At 38.1% G+C, this 22,500-nt stretch overlaps 1 protein-coding gene across 7 annotated transcripts in view; it reads right to left on the bottom strand.

Annotated features, from left to right (window-relative positions):
• nav2a (neuron navigator 2a) overlaps window positions 1-22,500 on the bottom strand; it is a 460,666-nt gene that overhangs the window by 113,587 nt on the left and 324,579 nt on the right. For 5 of the 7 annotated variants that reach the window (XR_009804322.1, XR_009804321.1, XR_009804323.1 and 2 more), the window contains one exon: window positions 12,257-12,393. Coding sequence is in view for 1 of the 7 variants with exons in the window: in XM_061887615.1 (XP_061743599.1) it covers window positions 12,257-12,393 (137 nt within the window). In the remaining 6 variants the exon portion in view is untranslated. Of the gene's footprint in view, window positions 1-12,256; window positions 12,468-17,651; window positions 17,782-22,500 lie in introns of those variants that run through there. The other 2 variants (XR_009804325.1, XR_009804326.1) reach the window with 2 other exon arrangements.

Raw genomic sequence — 22,500 nt, 5'->3', positions numbered from 1 at the left:
AATTTAGGTTGGGCCAGTTTTTGTGGAATGTTGCCAGGTTTGGGCTGCATGCAAGTAATATATTTGCGTCTGATTGCTCTGCTTGAATGCTCTTTCAGGCTATAAAGCTGACAGAACACGACCATCAGCCTCCAAGTCCCTTTAATAAGAGTTTTATTTGTGCGCTCGGTGTCTGCTCATATGAATGCGTTTTAAATCAAATCACAGATGCACTTTTATTCAGCCGGTTAAAATAGCAGAACAAAACCGTCTTTAGAATTAAAGCTTCTCCCCCCCCCTAAGCGGGGAAGAAGAAGGAGGTGGCGCTGCAGAAAGGCCGAGGGGGCGCCTCCTGTGCAGCTGAGGCTGACAGTTACTTCATGCTTGTAACAGGATCAGGAGCGCACACTTCTTGCCTGTTGTGCGCGCCGAGCCGCGCCCGGGCGTGCAGCGCCCTCAATGTGCACAAAGTGATATTTAACACATCTGTTAAAGCGTTTTGATAGCAGCAATCCCTTTAAGACATTATTCCATGACGAAGGCCAGATTGAGTGTTGAAAATCCCATGAACTGATTTGCATTTGTGTTGCGCCACTTGGCCGAGTACCTAAAATAAACAATCTAAGAGGTTATACAAACCAACGCCGTGACGCCCATTCTTTATTATAGCCTGTGCTTTTTGTGGCCCTATTTTGGTCTTTAATATTACTTACATATTTATTCAAATCTATGGTTTTCTACACCGAAATTCATATATTTATTTTTATTCTTATCATTATTATTATTCTCCAAATTTTTGCGCGCTCTACCTTCCACATTTTTCACCCGATTCAAACCGTTCCAACTTCAAACCGATCATCAAAAAATCCCAGATTTCCAGGTTTTCCGGGACATTCAAAATGAATTGGGTGCTGGAGCCTATGCACCCCCCGCAACCCCAAAAGGGACAAGCGCTAAAAAAATGGATGGATGAAAAATTATTTGGCCATTTTCTCAAACTTCTACCATTTCCACATTTTTTCAACCAATTCAAACCATTTCACCTTCAAAACAATCCACCATCCTGGAAATTTAAACTACCTTTTTTAAAGTTGAAAAAAATTCCAGGTTTATCCAGAATTCGCTTTTTTCCAAAACCCCATTTCCATCCTTCCACATTTGAACCTATTTCAACAATTCCACTGTTAAAACATTCCTCTTAATCAAAACAATAAACCAAGTTGTTTTTGGACCTTTGAACAGGAAAAAATTCCCGGTTTTCCCGAAATTCCCAGAAATCTCTAATACCATTTTCAATTCAACTTTTCTCGACCGATTTGAAAAATTCCAACACCAACTATTTCAACTCATTCAAACCATTCGTGTTGTTTACCGTTCTCCCCAAAAATCCCACTTTTCCCGAAATTCCCAATTTTGGGGGAATTTCCCATTGAAATAAATGGGACATTCTTCAAAGTTCCACAACTGCCACAGTTTTCATCTGATTCAAACTGTTCCGACTTCAAAATATTCAGCCTGTTTGGGAATTGCGTGCTCTACTTCAACAATTCAAAAAAAATTTCAGGATTTTTGTTCAACTTCTGCAATAGAGCATTCACACGCAATTCCTTCAGGAATTGCCTCATCTAGTTATTCTTATTCTTCTCCAGATTTTGGCGCACTCTACCCTCCACATTTTCCACCCGATTCAAACCGTTCCAACTTCAAACTGTACAGCCTATTCGGGGATCACAGGCTTTCACAATTCCCAGATTTCCCAGAATTTCTGGTTTTCCGGGACATTTTCTCCCATTCAAAATGAATTTTTACAATCTTCCACTGTTTCCACATTTTTCCTTTTTCCACCTTCAACACATTCCACCATCCTGGAAAAAAATTCCAGGATTCCTGGTATTCCAAAACACTATTTCCATCCTTCCACATTTTTTTAACACATTTCAACCGTTCCACCGTCAAAACATTTCTCCTAATCTTAAGGGGACGGCGTAGTGTGGTTGGGAGAGTGGCTGTACCAGCAACCTAAGGGTTCCTGATTCGATCCCCATCTTCTACCAACCGTGTCATGTCCATGGTGTCCTTGAGCAAGACACTTCACCCTTGCTCCTGATGGGTCGTGGTTAGGGCCTTGCATGGCAGCTCCAGTGAGAAATGGTTTCAAAGTGCTTTGAGTACCTTGAAGGTAGGCAAGCGCTGTTCAAGTATAATCCATATAACCCGTTAATCAGGAAAAAACTAAGTTGTTTTTTTCAACTGGAAAAATTACCGGTTTTCCCGAAATTCCCGTAATACCATTTCTCAATTCAAGAAGTTACTACTTCAACACTTATCGACCGATTTGAAAAATTCCAATACCAACCATTTCAACTCATTCAGACCATTAATGTTTACCATTTTCCCCAAAAAATCCCACTTTTCCCGAAATTCTCATTTTTGGGGGAAATTCACATTAAAATGAATGGGACATTCTTCAAAGTTCCACAACTGCCACAGTTTTCATCTGATTCAAACTGTTCCAACTTCAAAATATTCAGCCTGTTTGGGAATTGCATGCTCTACTTCAACAATTCTATAAAAATTCCAGGATTTCAGTTCAACTTCAGCATTAGAGCATTCACACGCAATTCCTTCAGGAATTACCTCATCTAGTTCTCCAGATTTTGGCGCGCTCTACCGTCCACATTTTTCACCCGCTTCAAACCGTTCCAACTTCAAACTGCACAGCCTATTTGGGAATCACGGACTTTCACTTGATTCCCAGATTTCCAAGTATTCCAGGTTTTCTGGGACATTTTTCCCCCATTCAAAATGAATTGGCCATTTTTACAAACATCCAACATTTCCACATTTTTCAACCGATTCAAACCGTTCCACCTTCAACACATTCCACCATCCTAGAAATTTAAACTACCTTTTTTCCAAGTTAAACAAAATTCCAGGTTTTTCCAGAATTCCTGGTTTTCCAAAACTCTATTTCCATCCTTCCACATTTTTGAAAAATCTCAACTGTTCCACAGTCAAAAGATTCCTCTTAATCAGGACAACAAACAGAGTTGTTTTTCGAACTGGAAAAAATTCTGTAATACCATTTCTCAATTCAACATGTTACTACTTCAACATTTCTCGACCGATTTGAAAAATTCCAGCTCCAACCATTTCAACTCATACAAAACATTCAAGTTTTTGTTTTTTTACAAAAAATTGCCACTTTTCCCAAAATTCACCAATTTTTGGGGAAATTCCCATTTAAATCAATGGAACATTCTTCAAAGTTTCACAACTCGCACATTTTTCATCTGATTCAAACCGTTCCAATTTCAAAATATTCAGCCTGTTTGGAAATTGTGTGCTCTACGTCAACAATTGTAGAACATATTCCAGGATTTCAGTTCAACTTCAGCATTGAAGTATTTACACAAAATTCCTTCAGGAAATGCCTCATCCAGTTGTTATTAGGCTCTTGATGGGCCCCATTCACCATAAACCTAGTCGGCTTTACATACACAAAAAAAAAAAAAAAATTTTTTTTTTTTAAATAGTCAAAAAATGTATATAAAGTAGCCTGAATGTAAGTTTTAATAATCCTACAAACTGTCATTATTCACTTAAATATGATAAAAAAATAGGTCAAATACCTCATGTATTATCATGAATGGGTAATAGAAATCATATTATTTATTGTCATGCATCTGCTGGGGTCACGACTCATTCCAAACCAGGGGTGTCAAAGTAAAGGCCCACGGGTCAGATCCGGCCCGTGACTGAATAATCTATGGCCCCCGGGATGATATTTGATTAGTGTTAGAACCGGCCCGCAGGCCACAGTCGCCTGCTGTTGTTTTGCACGCATCAATACTCCATCAGTGTTGGCGCTAGGAATTTTCAAAATGGGGTCCCAGGGAACCCATCAAGTCATAAAAATGGGGTCCCAAAGTACATTTTTGGCAACCCACGTAAGCTTTTTGAAAACAAATGATAAATGTATGCATTATCCTGCTATATCTCACATTCTATATTGTGTTTTGGAAAACGTTGTCATAAACCTTACTTAATTCATTTAAAAAATTATGCAAAAGAAAACAAATGAGTATGTAAATGTATTCAGTTATAAAAAATGTATTCACTTTCTTCTTTCCTTCATGGATTAAAATTTTTCCGCTGCCGGTATTTTTCTCTATATTTCTATTGTAAAATTTTCAGAATGTGTTTGTTCTATTTTTGGCGAAAGTAAGACAAATAAATCTATCTAAAGTTGTCTTTATTTTTTTCTTTTAATGCCATGATTTTTTAATAGTCCGGCCCGCGTGTGCACAGATTCTCCTCCACGCGGCCCACGAGCTAAAAAATGAGTTTGACGCCCCTGGTCTAAACAAATTCATAAGTAAAAAAAAAAAAAAATTAAAATAAAAAACTTTTTTTTAAAGAATCAATTTTTTAAAAGACGTGTTTAACTCGCATCTCCATGCCACCACAAAGAGCTTTTCTAACCTGGAACATGTATATAAAAAATAAAAAAAAGTTTATGCCAAATTATATAATGGAATCGGTTTGAAACGATCGATTCTGAATCGAATCGTCATCCCAAAAATTGGATTCTCACCTGTATTAAGCGTGGCCTGTCCCTAAAAACTAGCGAACCCTGTGTGTCACATTTTAAACAAGGTTCCTTGATTGCACCACAATTGTGCTCTGAAATGCAAAAGTGTAACTTAAATATGCATTGATAATATTTTTACCTTTCTTCTATCACCTCATCCTAGTGAATGCTCAAAATGTGAGCTTTGATGGCATTATGACATCTGTGTCGAGTAAACAGTCAAGTTAGAAATGGACACTTTGGGTGTAAAGTATAATGTTACACATTCCTAATTGAATTCAAACAACCTTGAACTTGATTTGATCTTAACTTATTTCAGTTTAGTTCGGTTTCAGTTTATTTCGAACATGCGTACAATGCAATGCATCACACAATTCCAGTTGTTTCATTACAGTATGCCCAAAAAGGAGTATGAAGAAGCAGAGCTTATTTAATCCTACCCCTTTTCATACCACAGCAATTGTATCCTATGTCCTTGCTCTCTGTAACAGAACAGTGAACAAATAATAAATAAATAATATACCATAGTTAGCATACAAATATTAACTACATCAATAATCTTTGTCTCAAACAAAAAAGGGAAAGAAAGGGTTCAATATGGGTTCTTGTTCTGTGTACTTTGTGAACACTTGTAGATTGAACAGTCTCCTAAACTGAATCATATTGGTGCTTTGTTTTATTTATTTGGTTAATCCTTTTCGTAATTTCATTCTATAGTCTATAATTGGAAAACAAAAATTGAACTCTTTATAAAAGCCCAGGCAAGGCATGATCATGTGGTCCCTCTAGTGGTTGTGGCCCTAAACAACTGCAGACAGTGTTTATGCGACTGATTATAAGCCCCTTCAAAGAATCTGCTATTTAAAAGCTATCACACATAAAGAGACAATGCCCAAAGATTGCTCTTTAATGAGGCGGCTTGCTTTGGCTTAGCACAATCAAGTGAAAGGAAAGTGGTGGATATGCAAAAATGATGACCGGGCCTCCTTTGTGGCGGCCACATTGCTTATGAAGTCGAATGCAATCATAAATTGCGTGCTCCGGCCAATCGGAGAGCGGGAGAAGGCGGCTTGAAAGGAAGCCATGAGGAGAACTTTGTTTGGCTTCATTGTTGCGCCTGTCAGGCCCGAGAGGGACGTGAGGGGGGGTCTGCTGTTATAAAGCTGCTCTCCCCACAGAGCAGAGCACAGAGGATTTAGCAGACACTTGACACGCTCCTGCTTTAAAGACACACGGGAATATTCCAAGTGGGGACCATGATGATCCCAAGCGTCCTCGCGCCTCCCGCCCTTTACCCGGGCCTGTACCGGCCGACGATGGCCGCCATGCCGCTTCACCACCACGCCATACCCGCCGCCGCTTTCCCGACCCACTCCAGCTTTCTCGTGGAGGACCTACTGCGGATAAGCCGACCCGCGGCCTTCCTAAACCGGACCGCGCAGCCCGTCTTCGGCGACTGCGCTTCCGCCGCCTCCGTGACGCGGGAGTCCTGCTCGCCCAAAACGTCGAGCGGCAAGGATCCGACGTTTCTCAAGTTTGGCGTGAGCGCCATCCTCGCGCCGTCACCAAAGACACGTAAGTCGACGGGAACAAGTCCAGACCGTCCTTTTACGTCACTTCCGTTTTTTTCACATCATGTGTCTCCACAGCATCCTCACCCCCGACAGTCCACAGCATGCACTCCAAGAGCTTCCATGTCCCGTGTTTTGATGGAACCTTCCACCCCATTTTCAGGACGCCTTACTTACCAGGTAATCACATTTCTTTAAAAACATTAGCTCTTGAGATTAATCACAAAAAACGTGGCATTATTCATGTGTAAATAAATGTCCCCTTTCCCCTAACCGTGACAGACTCTGAGAGATTCAGTTACTTCAAAATAAGACATACCAATACCAGATCTTTATGCGCTGATATCAAGTCTCGAATTGAAATATCGATACGTCGGGTTTTTGAGATAATTTATAGTATTAACAGGAACACCTTGTAAAGGCAGGGGTGTCAAACTCATTTTAAATCAGTGGCCACATGGAGAAAAATCCACTCCCGGGTGGGCCGGACCGGTATAATCACAGCACGTTAACTTAAAAATAAAGACAATTTCAGATTGTTTTCTTTGTTTAAAAATAGAACAAGCACATTCTGAAATTGTACAAATCATAATGTTGTTGTTTTTTTTACACTTTATTTATTTTTTCCCTCTTTCCCTTAACCGTGAGAGACTCCGACTGGTTTCCAAGCTGGCAAATGTCCTTTCAAAATAAACCCAGACACTTCGTAGTGATGTGCAGAACGAAATTGACACAACGATACCGCTGATACCAGATCTTTATGCGCTGATATCAAGTCTAAAATTGAAATATCGATAGTAGAACAAGCACATTATGAAAAATGTACAAATCATGTTTGTTTTTTTACACTTTGATGTTGCGGTTAATAGTATTCTACCTTTATTTGTCGTTATTTATATTTTTTTAATAAATGATGTAATAATGTTCATCAGGCAACTAATTTGTGTTAATATTCAAATTATCAGGATAAAAAAAAATTACATAAAACTCAAATTACAGTATGTTATTTATGTAGTTTGATCATTTTCCTCGACTGATGTACTAACACCACGGGGTTTATTTTGTACATATGTAACATCATCTACAAATATACAAAGAATTGCTCTCGCGACATCCAGTGGACACATTTAGAACAGCTGCTTCATTCATTCAAAAATTTCAGGTTAATTTTTATACTTAAACTCATCCCGCGGGCCGGATAAAACCTGTTTCCAGGCTTGATCTGGCCCTCTGGCCGTACGTTTGACACCCTTTCTGTAAAGTAACTAAATCACTCAGATCAGGTGTAAGAAGGTGTTTCATAATCAAAGGGCCTCCAAAAACTTCTGTTCCTCGGCAGTGAATCTCATTGGCAACAGCAGTACAAAGTTGTAATACACTCTTCCACCACTTGTGGCAGTAATGACAATCTCAAACAGAAGAAGTCTGGACCTAAAGTAATAGAGAAGTTTAAGCGCAAAAATTATGCTAAAGTGGTGAAGCAGCAACACTTGAAATACACTACTATAATACATATTACCAGACACTATAGGTATATTTGCACAAAGTATCAGCAATGGGATGGTATCGCGGACACTCAAAATGTTACCCGGTATTGGATGATAAAGAAAATCCGTGGTATCGCAATTATCACTACCTGACACGACTGTAGATAAAGTTATCAAGTTGTGAGCAACAAATGATGTGGATTCAGGTGAAACATCTTCCTTTATAGGTTGCCAGCCAGGTCTTAAAAAGTCTAAAATACTTTAAATTTAAGGCCTGCGTAAAATGTCTTAGATGTGATCCAAATCTCATAGAAAGTCTTAAAAATGGCTATGAAAGGTCTTAACATTAACAACGTTAAGTCGGGTGCAGGACGTCTGTGACGTAAAGTCATCGTAGAAGAAAGCGTTAGTAAACATAGAAGTAAAAGTAAAAAGTTGAACCTTTGGGGACAAGTCCATGACAAAAAATTCCAAAAGTCAGTATGGATTGTACTAGATTCTACATTTTTTGTCGTAATGGTCTTAAAAAGTCTTAAATCTGACTTGTTGAAACTTGGAGACCCTAATAAGTGACAAAACAATTACTTTGTGTCTTAAAAGTTGATTTGGATTATGCTAGCAAGTAATTTACTCCAATTGATACTAATTAATCAACATTTACACGTATGATTAATCTGATTTAAAAGAAAAAAATATCCTTTGACAGCATTGGAAAATAAACTTTGAAAGGATAAATAAGGTCCGTTAACAAATTCAGTCCAACGAAAATTAATCAATTAGAAAAAAGCACTGATTTATAATTTGTTGATTCATTTCCTCTGCCTCGACTCGTTCAGGAGTCGCACAGCCCACCTTCGTGAATGTCTTCTCTGATTTCCAACGGTCAATAAAATGAACCGTTATTTCAAATAGTTTCAGTTCCGACAACGATGCAAATGTCTCTTAAGTCGCCATTGTTTTCAGCCACTTCGTACAGGAAGCTATTAGCGAGTCGGGGGAAACGCTGCCTTCTGGTGTTTTGGAAGAGAAGTCACGTGGAACTGCTGTCAACGAATCAAACTACAGTGCAATTCCAATGTTATGTGCATTTATTAAAAAAATAAGGGATTGTAAGTATTTTCCCTGATATGAAGTGTGTTTTATCCGATTACAAAAATAATGGCTAGCAGCAGGCCAATTGCCTGTGTTACTGTTGGCCCTGGCCTCTGCCCAGACCCACCCACCTCCTAATTAATCAATTATCCCAAATCGTCACGCTCTAAATTTGAGGCGGGGTGGCCATTTACAGCTCCCCCTCGAGCTTCCCATTGGGGGGCGTCGTTTTGGTATTTCCCCCCCACCCGAGCTCGAGGTTTCCCACAGAGCCCGGGGGGCCACCGGCCGGCACTGGCTGCCAACAAAGGTTTTCGGCACCGTGACCAATTTGGTCAGCTCCCACTGGTTGAACCACCCACCCTGGAAAGTGACTTTTACCAGTCATGCACTAATTTCCCCATTAGGCGCTATTGAGAGATTTCAATATTCTCACAAGACCACATAGAGCGGCCTTGTCCCGGGACCTGACGGGGGCCACGTGAGCATCACGTCCAGGTGACGTCAAGGTGTTTATTGTTTTAAAAAAAAAAAGTCCCAACTGTTTATTCTTAGAGCAGAGGTGTCCAAAGTGAGGCAGGTGTGTTATTTTCATCTTGCAAAACACCAAAAAAATGGGATATATTATTATGCTAATTTGCTCGTCACTTGTAAACACACAGCTGGCTATAGCATTTACTGACATACACTGGATTGGTTTTAGCATCTTTAATACAAATAAGCAAACTTTCCCCCCCCTTTACCATGAATTGATTAACGTGGACCCCGACTTAAACAAGTTGAAAAACTTATTCGAGTGTTACCATTTAGTGGTCAATTGTACGGAATATGTACTTTACTGTGCAATCTACTAATAAAAGTTTCAATCAATCAATCAAAAAATCTGTATGCAGACCCTTTCAGAAAAGTGCGGACACCTCTGACTTCAAGGCGAAATAGATTACCATGCCCCTCCCTCCTTCTTGTTTGGGTGTCCAAGAGTGGCCCAGGTAAAAAAATAGAATTAAGTCATGATTAATTATGTTATGTTAGACATTATACCGATTTGCTTTGTCAGCTATAACACAAGGCCACGATGTGGATGTCATATATTGGCCCACACTAGCTTGGTTTTAGCATTTTTAATACACAAACTGTAGGAAAAATTTACATAAACTTTGCCATATACATGCGACTGACTAGCATTAGCGATTTTACATGGCAATTTCAACACCTCCATATTTGGTAATGAAAACTACAACCACAAACAGCTGCTATGTAATAAGTATAATAGTTACGGTATAAACTATTTATAGGACGCAACACAGGACAGGACCGGCAAAGTCACTTACATGGCAAAGACTACTTCCTAGCTAGGCAACGCAGCGTAGTCCATCTAACGCAGGTGTAGGTAACCTATGGCTCTAGAGCCAGATGTGGCTCTTTTGATGGATGCATCTGGCTCTCTGATAAATCTTAGCTGACATTGCTTAACACGATAATTATTAATAATTTCGCTGGTAATCACAGTGCTAAAAATAACATGCAAAATATAAAACATTATCATGCATTTAAATCCATCCATCCGTTTTTCTACCGCACCCGTTGAAGAAGTCGCATTAATGGTAAGAAGTATTTTATGTCACGATGGGGGGGTCGCAGCTTGCTGCAGGGTCGTTCCCCCAGGAAGGCAGACTGACTATTCGGGACATGGCATTTAGGTAAAAACATGACTTAATTTAAACTAAAAAAAGATACAAACAAAAATCGCTCACAGTGGAGGAACAACTTGGGCTAAGGAACAAAGCTAACGCATAAACAGACTATGAACATAAATCAAAAAAAACTTACTTGGCACGGCATGAAGCACGAAACTATGGCAAGGCATGAAACAAGTCAGCACAGAGCAAGAAAAGATCACATTTACGCCAGGGCGACTGACTGGCAAAGACGAGCTTAAATACTGCCTCTGATTGGTGCTCTGGAAGAAGGTGGGCGGGCATTTTGTCCACCAGAGACAGGTGGACAAAATGAGTAACCAAGGAAACCAGACAAGAGAGAGGAAAAAAACAGGAACTTAAAGAGTCCAAAGGACAAAAAGCACATGGCCAAACAAAAACATGATCAACAGACATGACATTTTATTAATTATTGGCTAGCTTCAGAATAACAATGTTATTAAAAAGAATAAAATACTTATTATACTCTAAAAATGTTGGTCTTACTTAAAAATGCACACATTTAGTTGTATTCAGTGTTAAAAAATATGATATGGCTCTCACAGAAATACATTTTGAAATATTTGGCTTTCATGGCTCTCTCAGCCAAAAAGGTTCCAGACCCCTGATCTAACGCCTTGGAATTGCAAAGTCATGCAAAGTCTACTATACAGGTGAAGGGCAGAAAAACTGAATAGGGTTCATTTATACCAGCAATTAGATTTCAAAGGTGAAACTAATACATGACTTAGGCTCATAACATGCACCTCAATATATTTAAAGACTTATAAAAGTTTGACATATTTCACTTTATAAGTGATGAGCTTATATAGCATATTAGTTTCCCATTATAACTTGGATTGCTGAAATCAATGGACTTTTAAACCATTTTCCAATATTTGGAGTTATAATACTTGCAAATGAGAAAACAAAATAAAAGAAATGAACAGCACAGTTATAATCAGCTCATTTTAAAATATTACATACAAAATGAGAATGTATTATCGAACAATTGTAATTAATTTGTCGACTCCCAGGTATCGGAAATTGGTTTGATTGATTGAAACATGTATTAGTAGATTGCACAGTACAGTATATATTCTGTACAATCGACTACTAAATGGTAACACCCGGATACGTTTTTCAACTTGTTTAAGTCGGGGTCCACGTTAATCAATTCATGGCACCGTATCAGTTCGAAAGTGAAAAGGTACCCATCCCTATACCTCTGACTTACCATGCCAACCCCACCTTTTTTGCCCTCTCTGGTGTGTAAGCGGGCCAATCAAGGAGGCAAAATAAGGAATAATCTCTTAGAAAAGTCTATAAAGTCGCTTTCATTCAGACAAATCATAATGGCGATGGAGTCCTTTTATGGGCAAGGCTGAATGGGCCCACAAAGCAACTCAGCGTCTTCAATAGCTTTTCGTGTTCATTTAATGAAAATGATTTGAGGGCATGAAGAAGGGAGGGTGAGTGGGTGCGGGTGTTCACCCTCTGCACCCCTCCTTCTAGGCATCAGTATTCTGGTATGCAGTTGTGTTTAGTTTGAAAGTGTAAATCTCCCTTTGTGCTCATAATATATGGCCTTCGCCGCCTGTCCAGAGTCTTTTCTGTGTTAGTTCATTACTACACAATTACCGTTCACGCTTTATTAACTCCTCTATCCGCCCTCTTAAAGGAAACGCTGCCTCTTTTACATACCAATGCCACCGGGGAGCGGCCAAATGTGCTAATTAGTCACCTCACGCCATTTCACTCCAAGCTGACACCCATAGCGCCGACACAATAATGCCATTCAATTAGCGCCCATTCAACGGGGGTTCTCATATTTACGTGTTGTTGGTGTCTTCCCGCAGCGTCTTCGTCCGCCGTGCCCATGCCGGGAACCTTCTCGTGGCCCCTGGCCGCCCGAGGGAAGCCCCGCCGGGGGATGCTGAGGAGGGCGGTGTTCTCCGACGTGCAGCGCAAAGCTTTGGAGAAGATGTTCCAGAAACAGAAGTACATCAGCAAGCCGGACAGGAAGAAGCTGGCCTCCAAACTGGGCCTGAAAGACTCACAGGTAACAATCAAACCTTGAAAACTTCTACTTGAACAGTCTTGCTAGATTAAATAGTTATTTAAAGAATTGTAACAAGATTCCACCCCCTGAAATAGTAATGATTCTAAAAATGCCATAATGTATATTCTGCACTGTGCCTTTGTGACGTTCATGAACGAATCACGTCTTTTGAACGGCTCTTTGAAGTTCGCAAATAATGAGTTAATCAGAGTCCAAAATGCTGTTTTTGCCATAATGTAGTACAATTTCAGCACCATCCTGCACTGTGCCTTTGTGACATTCATGAACAAATCAAGGCTTTTGAACGGCTCTTTTAAGTTCTCAAATAATGAGTTAATCAGAGTCCAAAATGTTTTTGTTGCCATACCGTAGGACAATTTTAACACCATCCTGCACTGTGCTTTTCTGTCGTTCATGAACGAATCAAAGCTTTTGAACGGCTCTTTTAAGTTCTCAAATAATGAGTTAATCAGAGTTCAAATGCTTTTGTTGCCATAATGTAGGACAATATCTGCACCATCCTGCACTGTGACATTCATGAACGAATCACGTCTTTAGAATGGCTCTTTTAAGTTCTCAAATAATGAGTTAATCAGAGTCCAAAACGCTTTTGTTGCCATAACGTAGGACAATTTCAGCACCATCCTGCACTGTGCTTTTCTGACGTTCATGAACGAATCAAGGCTTTTGAACGGCTCTTTTAAGTTCGCAAATAACGAGTTAATCAGAGTCCAAAATGCTTTTGTTGCCGTAATGTAGGACAATTTCAGCACCATCCTGCACTGTGCCTTTATGTCGTTCATGAGCAAATCAAGTTTTTTGAACAACTCTTCTGAGTTCTCAAATAATGAGTTAATCAGAGTCCAAAATGCTGTTGTTCTATATTGTTCTGATACATAAAGTAGTTCAAGCCTGAAAACGCCAGGTTGGGTAGTATGATTTTTCTACATTATTCATGTTACCGTGTCCTAGTTAGTATTTATATTTTTTTATTCTTACCTGTGTTTTTTTCTTTACTGTTTGAATAAATACGTTTTGTAGGTAAAAATATCTTCAAAATAGGGTCTATAACAGGGGTGTCAGAGTCTAGGCCCATTCTTGATTATAGCCGATGCTTTTTGAGGCCCTAAAAAAGACTGTTTGAGGCCCTATTTTGGTCTTTAATATTACTTACATATTTATTAATATTAGACTCTTGATGGTCCCCCATTCAACCTAAAGCCGTGTTTACATGCACAAAAAATGTTTTGTTAAATAGTCAAAAATTATATATAAAGTAGCCTGAATGTAAGTTTTAATAATCACAGAGCCTGTCATTATTCACTCAAATATGATACTTAATATGTCAAATGCCTCTTGTATTACCATGAGTGGGTAATGGCAATCATATTATTTATTGTCATGCATCTGCTGGGGCCACAATTCATTCTAAAACAGGGATGTCAAAGTCAAGGCCCGCGGGCCAGATCCAACTTGCAAATAAATTACCCATGGCCCCTGGGATGATATTTGATTAGTACTAGAACCCGCCCGCACCAATACTCCCATCAGTGTTGGCGCTAGGAATTTTCAAAATGGGGTCCCAGAGACCCCATCAAGTTTTTAAAATTGGGTTTTACGGTACATTTTTTGGGCCCCACTTTTTTTGGTAAGCGTTTTGAAAACAAATGATAAATGTATGCATTAACCGGTTATATCTCACATTCTATATTGTGTTTTGGAAAAAGATTGACATAAATGTTACTTGATTCTTTAAGAAAATAATACAAAATATAACACATTTTTATGCATATGTAAATGTATTTAGTTTTAAAGATTAATTCACTGTCGTCTTTCCTTCATGGATCTAAACCAGGGGTCACCAACCTTTTTGAAACCAAGAGCTACTTCTTGGGTACTGATTAATGCGAAGGGCTACCAGTTTGATACACACTTAAAAAAATGCCCAGAAATAGCCAATTTGGTCAATTTACCTTTAATAAATAAATAAATAAATATATATATATATATATATATATATAAATGGGTATTTTTGTCTATCATTCCGTCATACATTTTTTTTCCTTTTACGTAAGGTTTTTTTGTAGAGAATAAATTATGAAAAAAACACCTTATTGAACGCTTTAAAAGAGAAAACAGGAAGAAAATAAAAAATTAAATTTTGAAACATAGTTTATCTTCAATTTCGACTCTTTAAAATTCAACCGAAAAAAAGAGAAAAACTAGCTAATTCAAATCTTTTTGAAAAAATTTGAAAAATAATTTATAGAACATCATTAGTAATTTTTCCTGATTAAAATTTTAGAATTTTGATGACATGTTTTAAATAGGTTGAAATCCAATCTGCACTTTGTTAGAATATATAACAAATTGGACCAAGCTATATTTCTAACCTTCAAATCATTATTTCTTCTATATTTTCCAGAACAAAAATTTTAAAGAAATTCGAAAGACTTTGAAATAAGATTTACATTGGATTCTACAGATTTTCTAGATTTGCAAGAATATTTTTTTGAAATTTTCATCACAATAAGTTTGTACAAATATTTCACAAATATTCTTCGGCGAAAAAACAGAAGCTAAAATAAAGAATTAAATTAAAATGTATTTATTATTCTTTACAATAAAACAAATAAATTTACTTGAACATTGATATAAAGAGTCAGGAAAGAAAAGGAAGGAATTTAAAAGGTAAAAAGGTATATGCGTTTAAAAATCCTAAAATAATTTTTAAGGTTGTATTTTTTCTCTAAAATTGTCTTTCGGAAAGTTATAAGAAGAAAAGTAAAAAAATAAATGAATTTATTTAAACAAGTGAAGACCAAGTCTTTAAAATATTTTCTTGGATTTTCAAATTCTATTAGAGTTTTGTCTCTCTTAGAATTAAAAATGTCGAGCAAAGCGAGACCAGCTTGCTAGTAAATAAATCAAATTTAAAAAATAGAGGCAGCTCACTGGTAAGTGCTGCTATTTGAGCTATTTTTAGAACAGGCCAGCGGGCGACTCATCTGGTCCTTACGGGCTACCTGGTTGGTGACCCCTGATCTAAACTCTACCGCTGCCGGAATTTTTTTTTATATGATATTGTAATATTTTCAAAATGTGTTTTGTTTATTTTTGGCCAAAGTAAGACAAAAAAAATAAACAATCTGAAGTTGTCTTTATTTTTTTAGTTTTAATGCCATGATTTTAACGCGGCCCCTGAGCTAAAACGAGTATGATTTGATACACCCGTTCTATAAGGATATGTCCACAACTAAAATATCTAATTAAACTCATAATTATTATTTCTAAACTTATAACTGCTATCGGGGACTGTTTCCTCGATTTAAATAAAATTGTACTAACGAGTTAGTATTTTGAACGGCTCCTCAAGATCCGGGTCCCACAAAAGAGCCATGAATCTCATCTCGACTACGCCTGAGGTTGATTTTTACAGCCACTGGAGGGCGCAGTTCTGTCGGTGACAGCTTCTTACTCCTGATTGATTGATTGATACTTTTATTAGTAGATTGCACAGTACAGTACATATTCCGTACAATTGACCACTAAATGGTAACACCCCAATAAGTTTTTCAACTTGTTTAAGTCGGGGTCCACGTTAATCAATTCATGGTACAAATATATACTATCAACATAATACAGTCATCACACAAGTTAATCATCATAGTATATACTTTGAATTATTGACATTATTTACAATCCGGGGGGTGGGAGGAGGAGCTTTGGTTGATATCAGAACTTCAGTCATCAACAATTGCATCAACAGAGAAATGTGGACATTGAAACAGTGTAGGTCTTATTTAGTAGGATATGTACAGCCAGCAGAGAACATAGTGAGTTCACATAGCATAAGAACAAGTATATACATTAGAAGTACATTTGAGTTGTTTATAATCCGGGGAGATGGGATGTGAATGGAGGAGGGTATTAGTAAAGTGTTGAAGTTGCCTGGAGGTGTTGTTTTAGAGCGCTTTTGAAGGAATATAGAGATGCACTTACTTTTATACCTGTTGGGAGTGCATTCCACATTGATGTGGCATAGAAAGAGAATGAGTTAAGACCTTTGTTAGATCGGAATCTGGGTTTAACGTGGTTTGTGGAGCTCCCCCTGGTGTTGTGGTTATGGCGGTCATTTACGTTAAGGAAGTAGTTTGACATGTACTTCCGTATCAAGGAGGTGTAGAGGATTTTATAGACTAGGCTCAGTGCAAGTTGTTTTACTCTGTCCTCCACCCTGAGCCAGCCCACTTTGGAGAAGTGGGTTGGATTGAGGTGTGATCTGGGGTGGAGGTCTAAAAGTAACCGGATTAGCTTATTCTGGGATGTTTGGAGTCTAGATTTGAGGGTTTTGGAGGTGCTGGGGTACCAGGAGGTGCTGGGGTAATCGAAGAAGGGTTGAATGAGAGTTCCCGCTAGAATCCTCAAGGTGCTTTTGTTGACCAGAGAGGAGATTCTGTAGAGGAATCTCGTTCTTTGGTTGACCTTTTTGATCACCTTGGTTGCCATTTTATCACAGGAAAGATTAGCCTCTAGAATGGAACCTAGGTAGGTGATCTCATCCTTCCTGGTGATAACAATGTCACCCACTTTTATAGTGAAGTCACTGACTTTCTTAAGTTTGATATGGGACCCAAATAGGATGGATTCAGTTTTACCTAAGTGTATGGATAGCTTGTTGTCGGCGAGCCAGGTGCAAATATTGAGGAGTTCAGCACTGAGGATTTGTTCCACCTGTGACTTGTCCTTGCCGGATACCAGCAGGGCCGAGTCATCCGCATACAGGAACAATTCACAGTGGCATGCTGATGGCATGTCATTCACGTATATTAGGAACAGTAAAGGTCCTAGTATACTGCCTTGGGGGACTCCGCAGCTTACTGAGAGGGGAGGGGACATGGTGCCGTTCACCTCTACCACCTGTTTCCTCCCCTCCAAGTAAGATTGCATCCAGCTCGATGAGGTTTCGTCGAATCCGATTGCTCGGAGCTTATCCAACAGTATAGCGAGGTTAACGGTGTCAAAGGCCTTCTGAATGTCCAGCATGACCATGCACTTGTAGTTTATTTGAAGGTAAACTTGCAGTAAAAGCATATATAAAGCGTTTACCTCACTCTTGCATACATAAAGCATTTACATCACTCTTTTTAAGGATAAAAACCCAGGTACCGTTTGGAGCGAGCTGGATGTTTCCGCCGTTTGCCTTCTTCACCAGCCGGGGCTTCCCGCCAAAACGCAACTGTCGCCGGGAAATGACGTCATTAATATACCAACATTGAGGCATAAACAATAAATATTAAAATAAATAAAAGAATAAATAAATAAACAATAAATATTTGTTTATTTATGAATACATTTTTGTTAAAAAAATGTTTATAAGCAGTTCCGGTCAGACGGGTTTTCACGGGCAAATTTCCGGTGTTTTTTTTTTTTTTTTTTTGGCTGCACAACAATCCCCGGATGTGGGCAAACTGCTCCGTTGTTGATCGAAAATATTTTAACAGCAGTCAAGACTTTTTGGAAAAGTAACCAAAAGTACATAAAAATGTGATTAATTGAAAACAGAAATGTAGCATAATGTGCGGACAATTTTTAAAAAATATATAATGCAAATCGTTTATGATTAGAACGCGATGCTGTACATTTATTTTGGGAGATCAGAGGTTGGCTGGAAGATTAAAAAAAGATAGTATTGATTACAATTAAGTTTATTTTATTTTAATTTTTTTATAAAGATAGCAAACAAAAATTATGTTACGAGCTAACTTTGTTTTCTTAAAATGAATTAATAAAAAATCTAATATTATTAACAATAAATATTTGCATGTTATGAATAAAGATTTGTTAAAAAAAATGCTTATGAGCAGTTCCGGTCAGACGGGTTTTCACGGGACACATTTCCGGTGTTTTGTTTTTTTGGCTGCATAAGAATCCCCGGATGTAGGCATACTGCTCTGTTGATCAAAAATATTTAACTGCAGTCCAGACTTTCTGGAAAAGTAACCAAAAGTACATAAAAATTGGATTAATTGAAAGAGAAATGCAGCATAATGTGCGGACATTTTTTAAAAATATATGATGTAAATCGTTTATGATTAGAACGCGATGCTGTACATTTATTTTGGGAGATCAGAGGTTGGCTGAAAGATAAAAAAGATAGTATTGATTACATTAAGTTTATTTTATTTTTATTTTTTTATAGAGATAGCAAACAAAAATTATGTTACGAGCTAACTTTGTTTTCTTAAAATTAATTAATAAAAAAAATAAATATTATTAACAATAAATATTTTCATATTATGAATAAAGATTTGTTTAAAAAAATGCTAATAGGCAGTTCCAGTCAGACGGGTTTTCACGGGACACATTTCCGGCTTTTTGCATTTTTTTTGGCTGCATAAGAATCCCCGGATGTAGGCACACTGCTCTGTTGATCGAAAATATTTAACTGCAGTCAAACTTTTTGGAAAAGTAACCAAAAGTACATAAACATTTGATTAATTGAAAGAAAAATGTAGCATAATGTGCTGACAATTTATTTTAAATGTAATTCAAATCGTTTATTATTGGAACACTTTGCTGTACATTCCTACCATCCATCCATTTTTATACCGCTTATTTCCATTTGGGGGCGCTGGTGCCTATCTTAGCTACAATCGGGCGGAAGGCTGTGTACACCCTGGACAAGTCGCCACCTCATCGCAGGGCCATGCTGTACATATATTTTGGGAGATCAGAGGTTGGCTGAAAGATTTTAAAAAATAGCATTAATTACTTTTATTATTTTTATTATTTTTTTACAAATATCGCAAACAAAAATTATTATGTTGCGAGCTAACTGTTTTCTAAAAGTAAAACTCAAAAGATGACTTGGGCTGAATGATTTCTAATTATTAATACGATCTTGGAAATTGGTTAAATGTAGAAACACCATAAAATTGTAATATTTATTGGAAAAATTCAAGTTATTTTAGATAATCCCAGTTTTATATTTATATAAGGTACAGTATTAACAGGAATCCCCTGTAAAGCAAACTCAATTTAGATCAGGGGCCTCACGGACAAAAATCTACTCCCAAGTGGGCCGGACTGGTAAAATCACGGCACGATAACTTAAAAATAAAGACAACTTCAGATTGTTTTCTTTGTTTAAAAATAGAAGAAGCACATTCTAAAAATGTAAAAATCATAATGTTTTTTGTTCTACTTACATGTTGCGGTTAATAGTTTTCTATATTTATTTGCAGTTATTTCTATTTTCTGAATAAATGATGTAATAATGTTCATCAGTCAACTCGATGGTGTTAATTTTCAATCCACCAAGATAAAAAAAAATATCAAAATTAAATTACAGTATCTTATTTGTGTAGTTTGATCATTTTCCTCGACTGATGTACTTATTTATTTATTTCTTACTTGTAACATCTTTAACAGTTTTTGTCTGAGAATTGTTTTTAATTTGGTTTATTATGTAAATTACTCAACCTGGTGTAAAATATTGGACTAAAAATATCGTATCAGAAGAGTTTGTTCATTTTTTCATGAATAAAGACAGATGAATAAAATTATTTTAATAAATAAATATTTAGTCCAATAATCTACGCTACACACGCTATAGAAATATTTTACTGTGACATATGGTCCCGAGTAACTCATCACATTAAATGTGTGTGTCATAATATTCCCCAAAATAGATTAATTTCACACTTCTTGTACGATAATTTGTTATTTCCCGTCAGGCAACGCTGTAAATTTAAATACCTGTACACTTCATGCTAACTAGCACAGTGTTTTTCAACCACCGTGCCGTGGCACACTAGTGTACCGCGAGATAGTCTGATGTGCCGTGGGAGATTTAATTTCACCTAATTGGGTTAAAAATATTTTGGGGCAAACCAAGTGATTATAATCTGCAAATGTGCCGTCAAGAGCTCGGCGGAGTAACCGTGTAATACTCTTCCATATCAGTAGGTGGCAGCAGGTAGCTAATTTCTTTGTAGATGTCGGATACATGGTTTGTCGTTATCACAAGTGTGCAGGTAAAAAGGAATCTAATGCTTAAACCAAAAATAAACAAAAAGGCATTGAGGCTTAGGGATGGCTATGCAAAACAACTGGCCGCAAAATAAATAAAAACGGAATGCTGGACGACAGCAAAGACTTACAGCGTGTGGAGCAGCAGATGGCGTCCATAAAGTATATCTGTACATGACAATCAGCACCAAAATAGAACCGCAAGACAAGAACTAAAACACTACACACAGGAAAACACCAAAAAACTCAAAATTAGTCACGGCGTGATGTGGCAGGTTGTGACAGTACACCTACTTTGAGACAAGAGCTATAGTGACGCATGGTTGGTTATGGTTTAGATTCATATCCAACAATTGCTAGAACGACTTTTTACTGTCAATATCGATTGCGGAATTTCATTTTTTTATGTTTTCTGCTGGTGTTGTGCCTCGGGATTTTTTCAATTAAAAAAATGTGCCTCGGCTCAGAAAAAGTTGAAAAACACTGATCGAGCATATTCTTTTTGCTAACGAGACATATCTTTTTTTTGTTTCCCAAAAGGTGAAAATTTGGTTCCAGAACAGGCGAATGAAGTGGAGGAACTCGAAAGAGCGCGAGTTGCTTTCCTCCGGCGGTTGTCGCGAGCAGACTCTGCCCACGAAGGCCAACCCCAACCCGGACCTGAGCGACGTGGGCAAGAAGTCGTCCGCCGAAGAAGACGAGGACGAGGAGGCTTTCTCCTCGCCGCTGGTCTCGTCTCCTTGTCTCTCCGGCAAGCACTCGGACTTTTCGGAGTCGGACGAAGAGGAAATAACAGTGTCTTAGTCCTCATTTCCCACGTGAGACTGTTTTTTGTGTTATGGAAGAAGCTACCGTCCTGTCGCGTGACCCCGCCCCCTTTGCAATTAGACGCCATTGTTTGAAAACAAAAAAATTAAAATTGAACAGCGCATGCGCAGCGGGCAGGATCAGCTCCTTTGTTCCCATTTGCTGTTTTTGCACAGCTTGGTTCAATTGTACAGTGTTTTGTACAATTTTGTATGGACATTTTATGCCAAGAATATTGACTTGATTTTACTTTCGTCCTGAATAGAGTTGTTTATTGAAAAAAAAAAAAAATGTAGCTATTTCATTAATAATTTATATGGATTTGTTTTATACGTATGTTGTATTATGTGGTGTATATATGTTCATTTTACTTTTTTGTACAAATACCAAATAAACATGGAAACACTTTTCGACTACAGCAGGCGTCTCAAACTTGTTTTCATTCAGAGCCTTAATCAATCAATCAATCAATCAATGTTTATTTATATAGCCCCAAATCACAAATGTCTCAAAGGACTGCACAAATCATTACGACTACAACATCCTCGGAAGAACCCACAAAAGGGCAAGGAAAACTCACACCCAGTGGGCAGGGAGAATTCACACCCAGTGGGACGCCAGTGACAATGCTGACTATGAGAAACCTTGGAGAGGACCTCAGATGTGGGCAACCCCCCCCACTCTAGGGGACCGAAAGCAATGGATGTCGAGCGGGTCTAACATGATACTGTGAAAGTTCAATCCATAGTGGCTCCAAGACAGCAGCGAGAGTCCCGTCCACAGGAAACCATCTCAAGCGGATCAGCAGCGTAGAGATGTCCCCAACCGATACAGGCGAGCGGTCCATCCTGGGTCTCGACTCTGGACAGTCAGTACTTCATCCATGGTCATCGGACCGGACCCCCTCCACAAGGGAGGGGGGGACATAGGAGAAAGAAAAGAAGCGGCAGATCAACTGGTCTAAAAAGGAGGTCTATTTAAAGGCTAGAGTATACAGATGAGTTTTAAGATGAGACTTAAATGCTTCTACTGTGTTAATAAAATGTTGTGTGAGTGTATACATATATCAATCAATCAATCAATGTTTACTTATATAGCCCTAAATCACTAGTGTCTCAAAGGGCTGCACAAACCACCACGACATCCTCGGTAGGCCCACATAAGGGCAAGGAAAACT

Source organism: Nerophis ophidion, linkage group LG25 (genome assembly GCF_033978795.1).
Source record: "Nerophis ophidion isolate RoL-2023_Sa linkage group LG25, RoL_Noph_v1.0, whole genome shotgun sequence".
NCBI lineage: Eukaryota > Metazoa > Chordata > Actinopteri > Syngnathiformes > Syngnathidae > Nerophis > Nerophis ophidion.
This window is presented reverse-complemented; position numbering and strand designations above follow the sequence as displayed.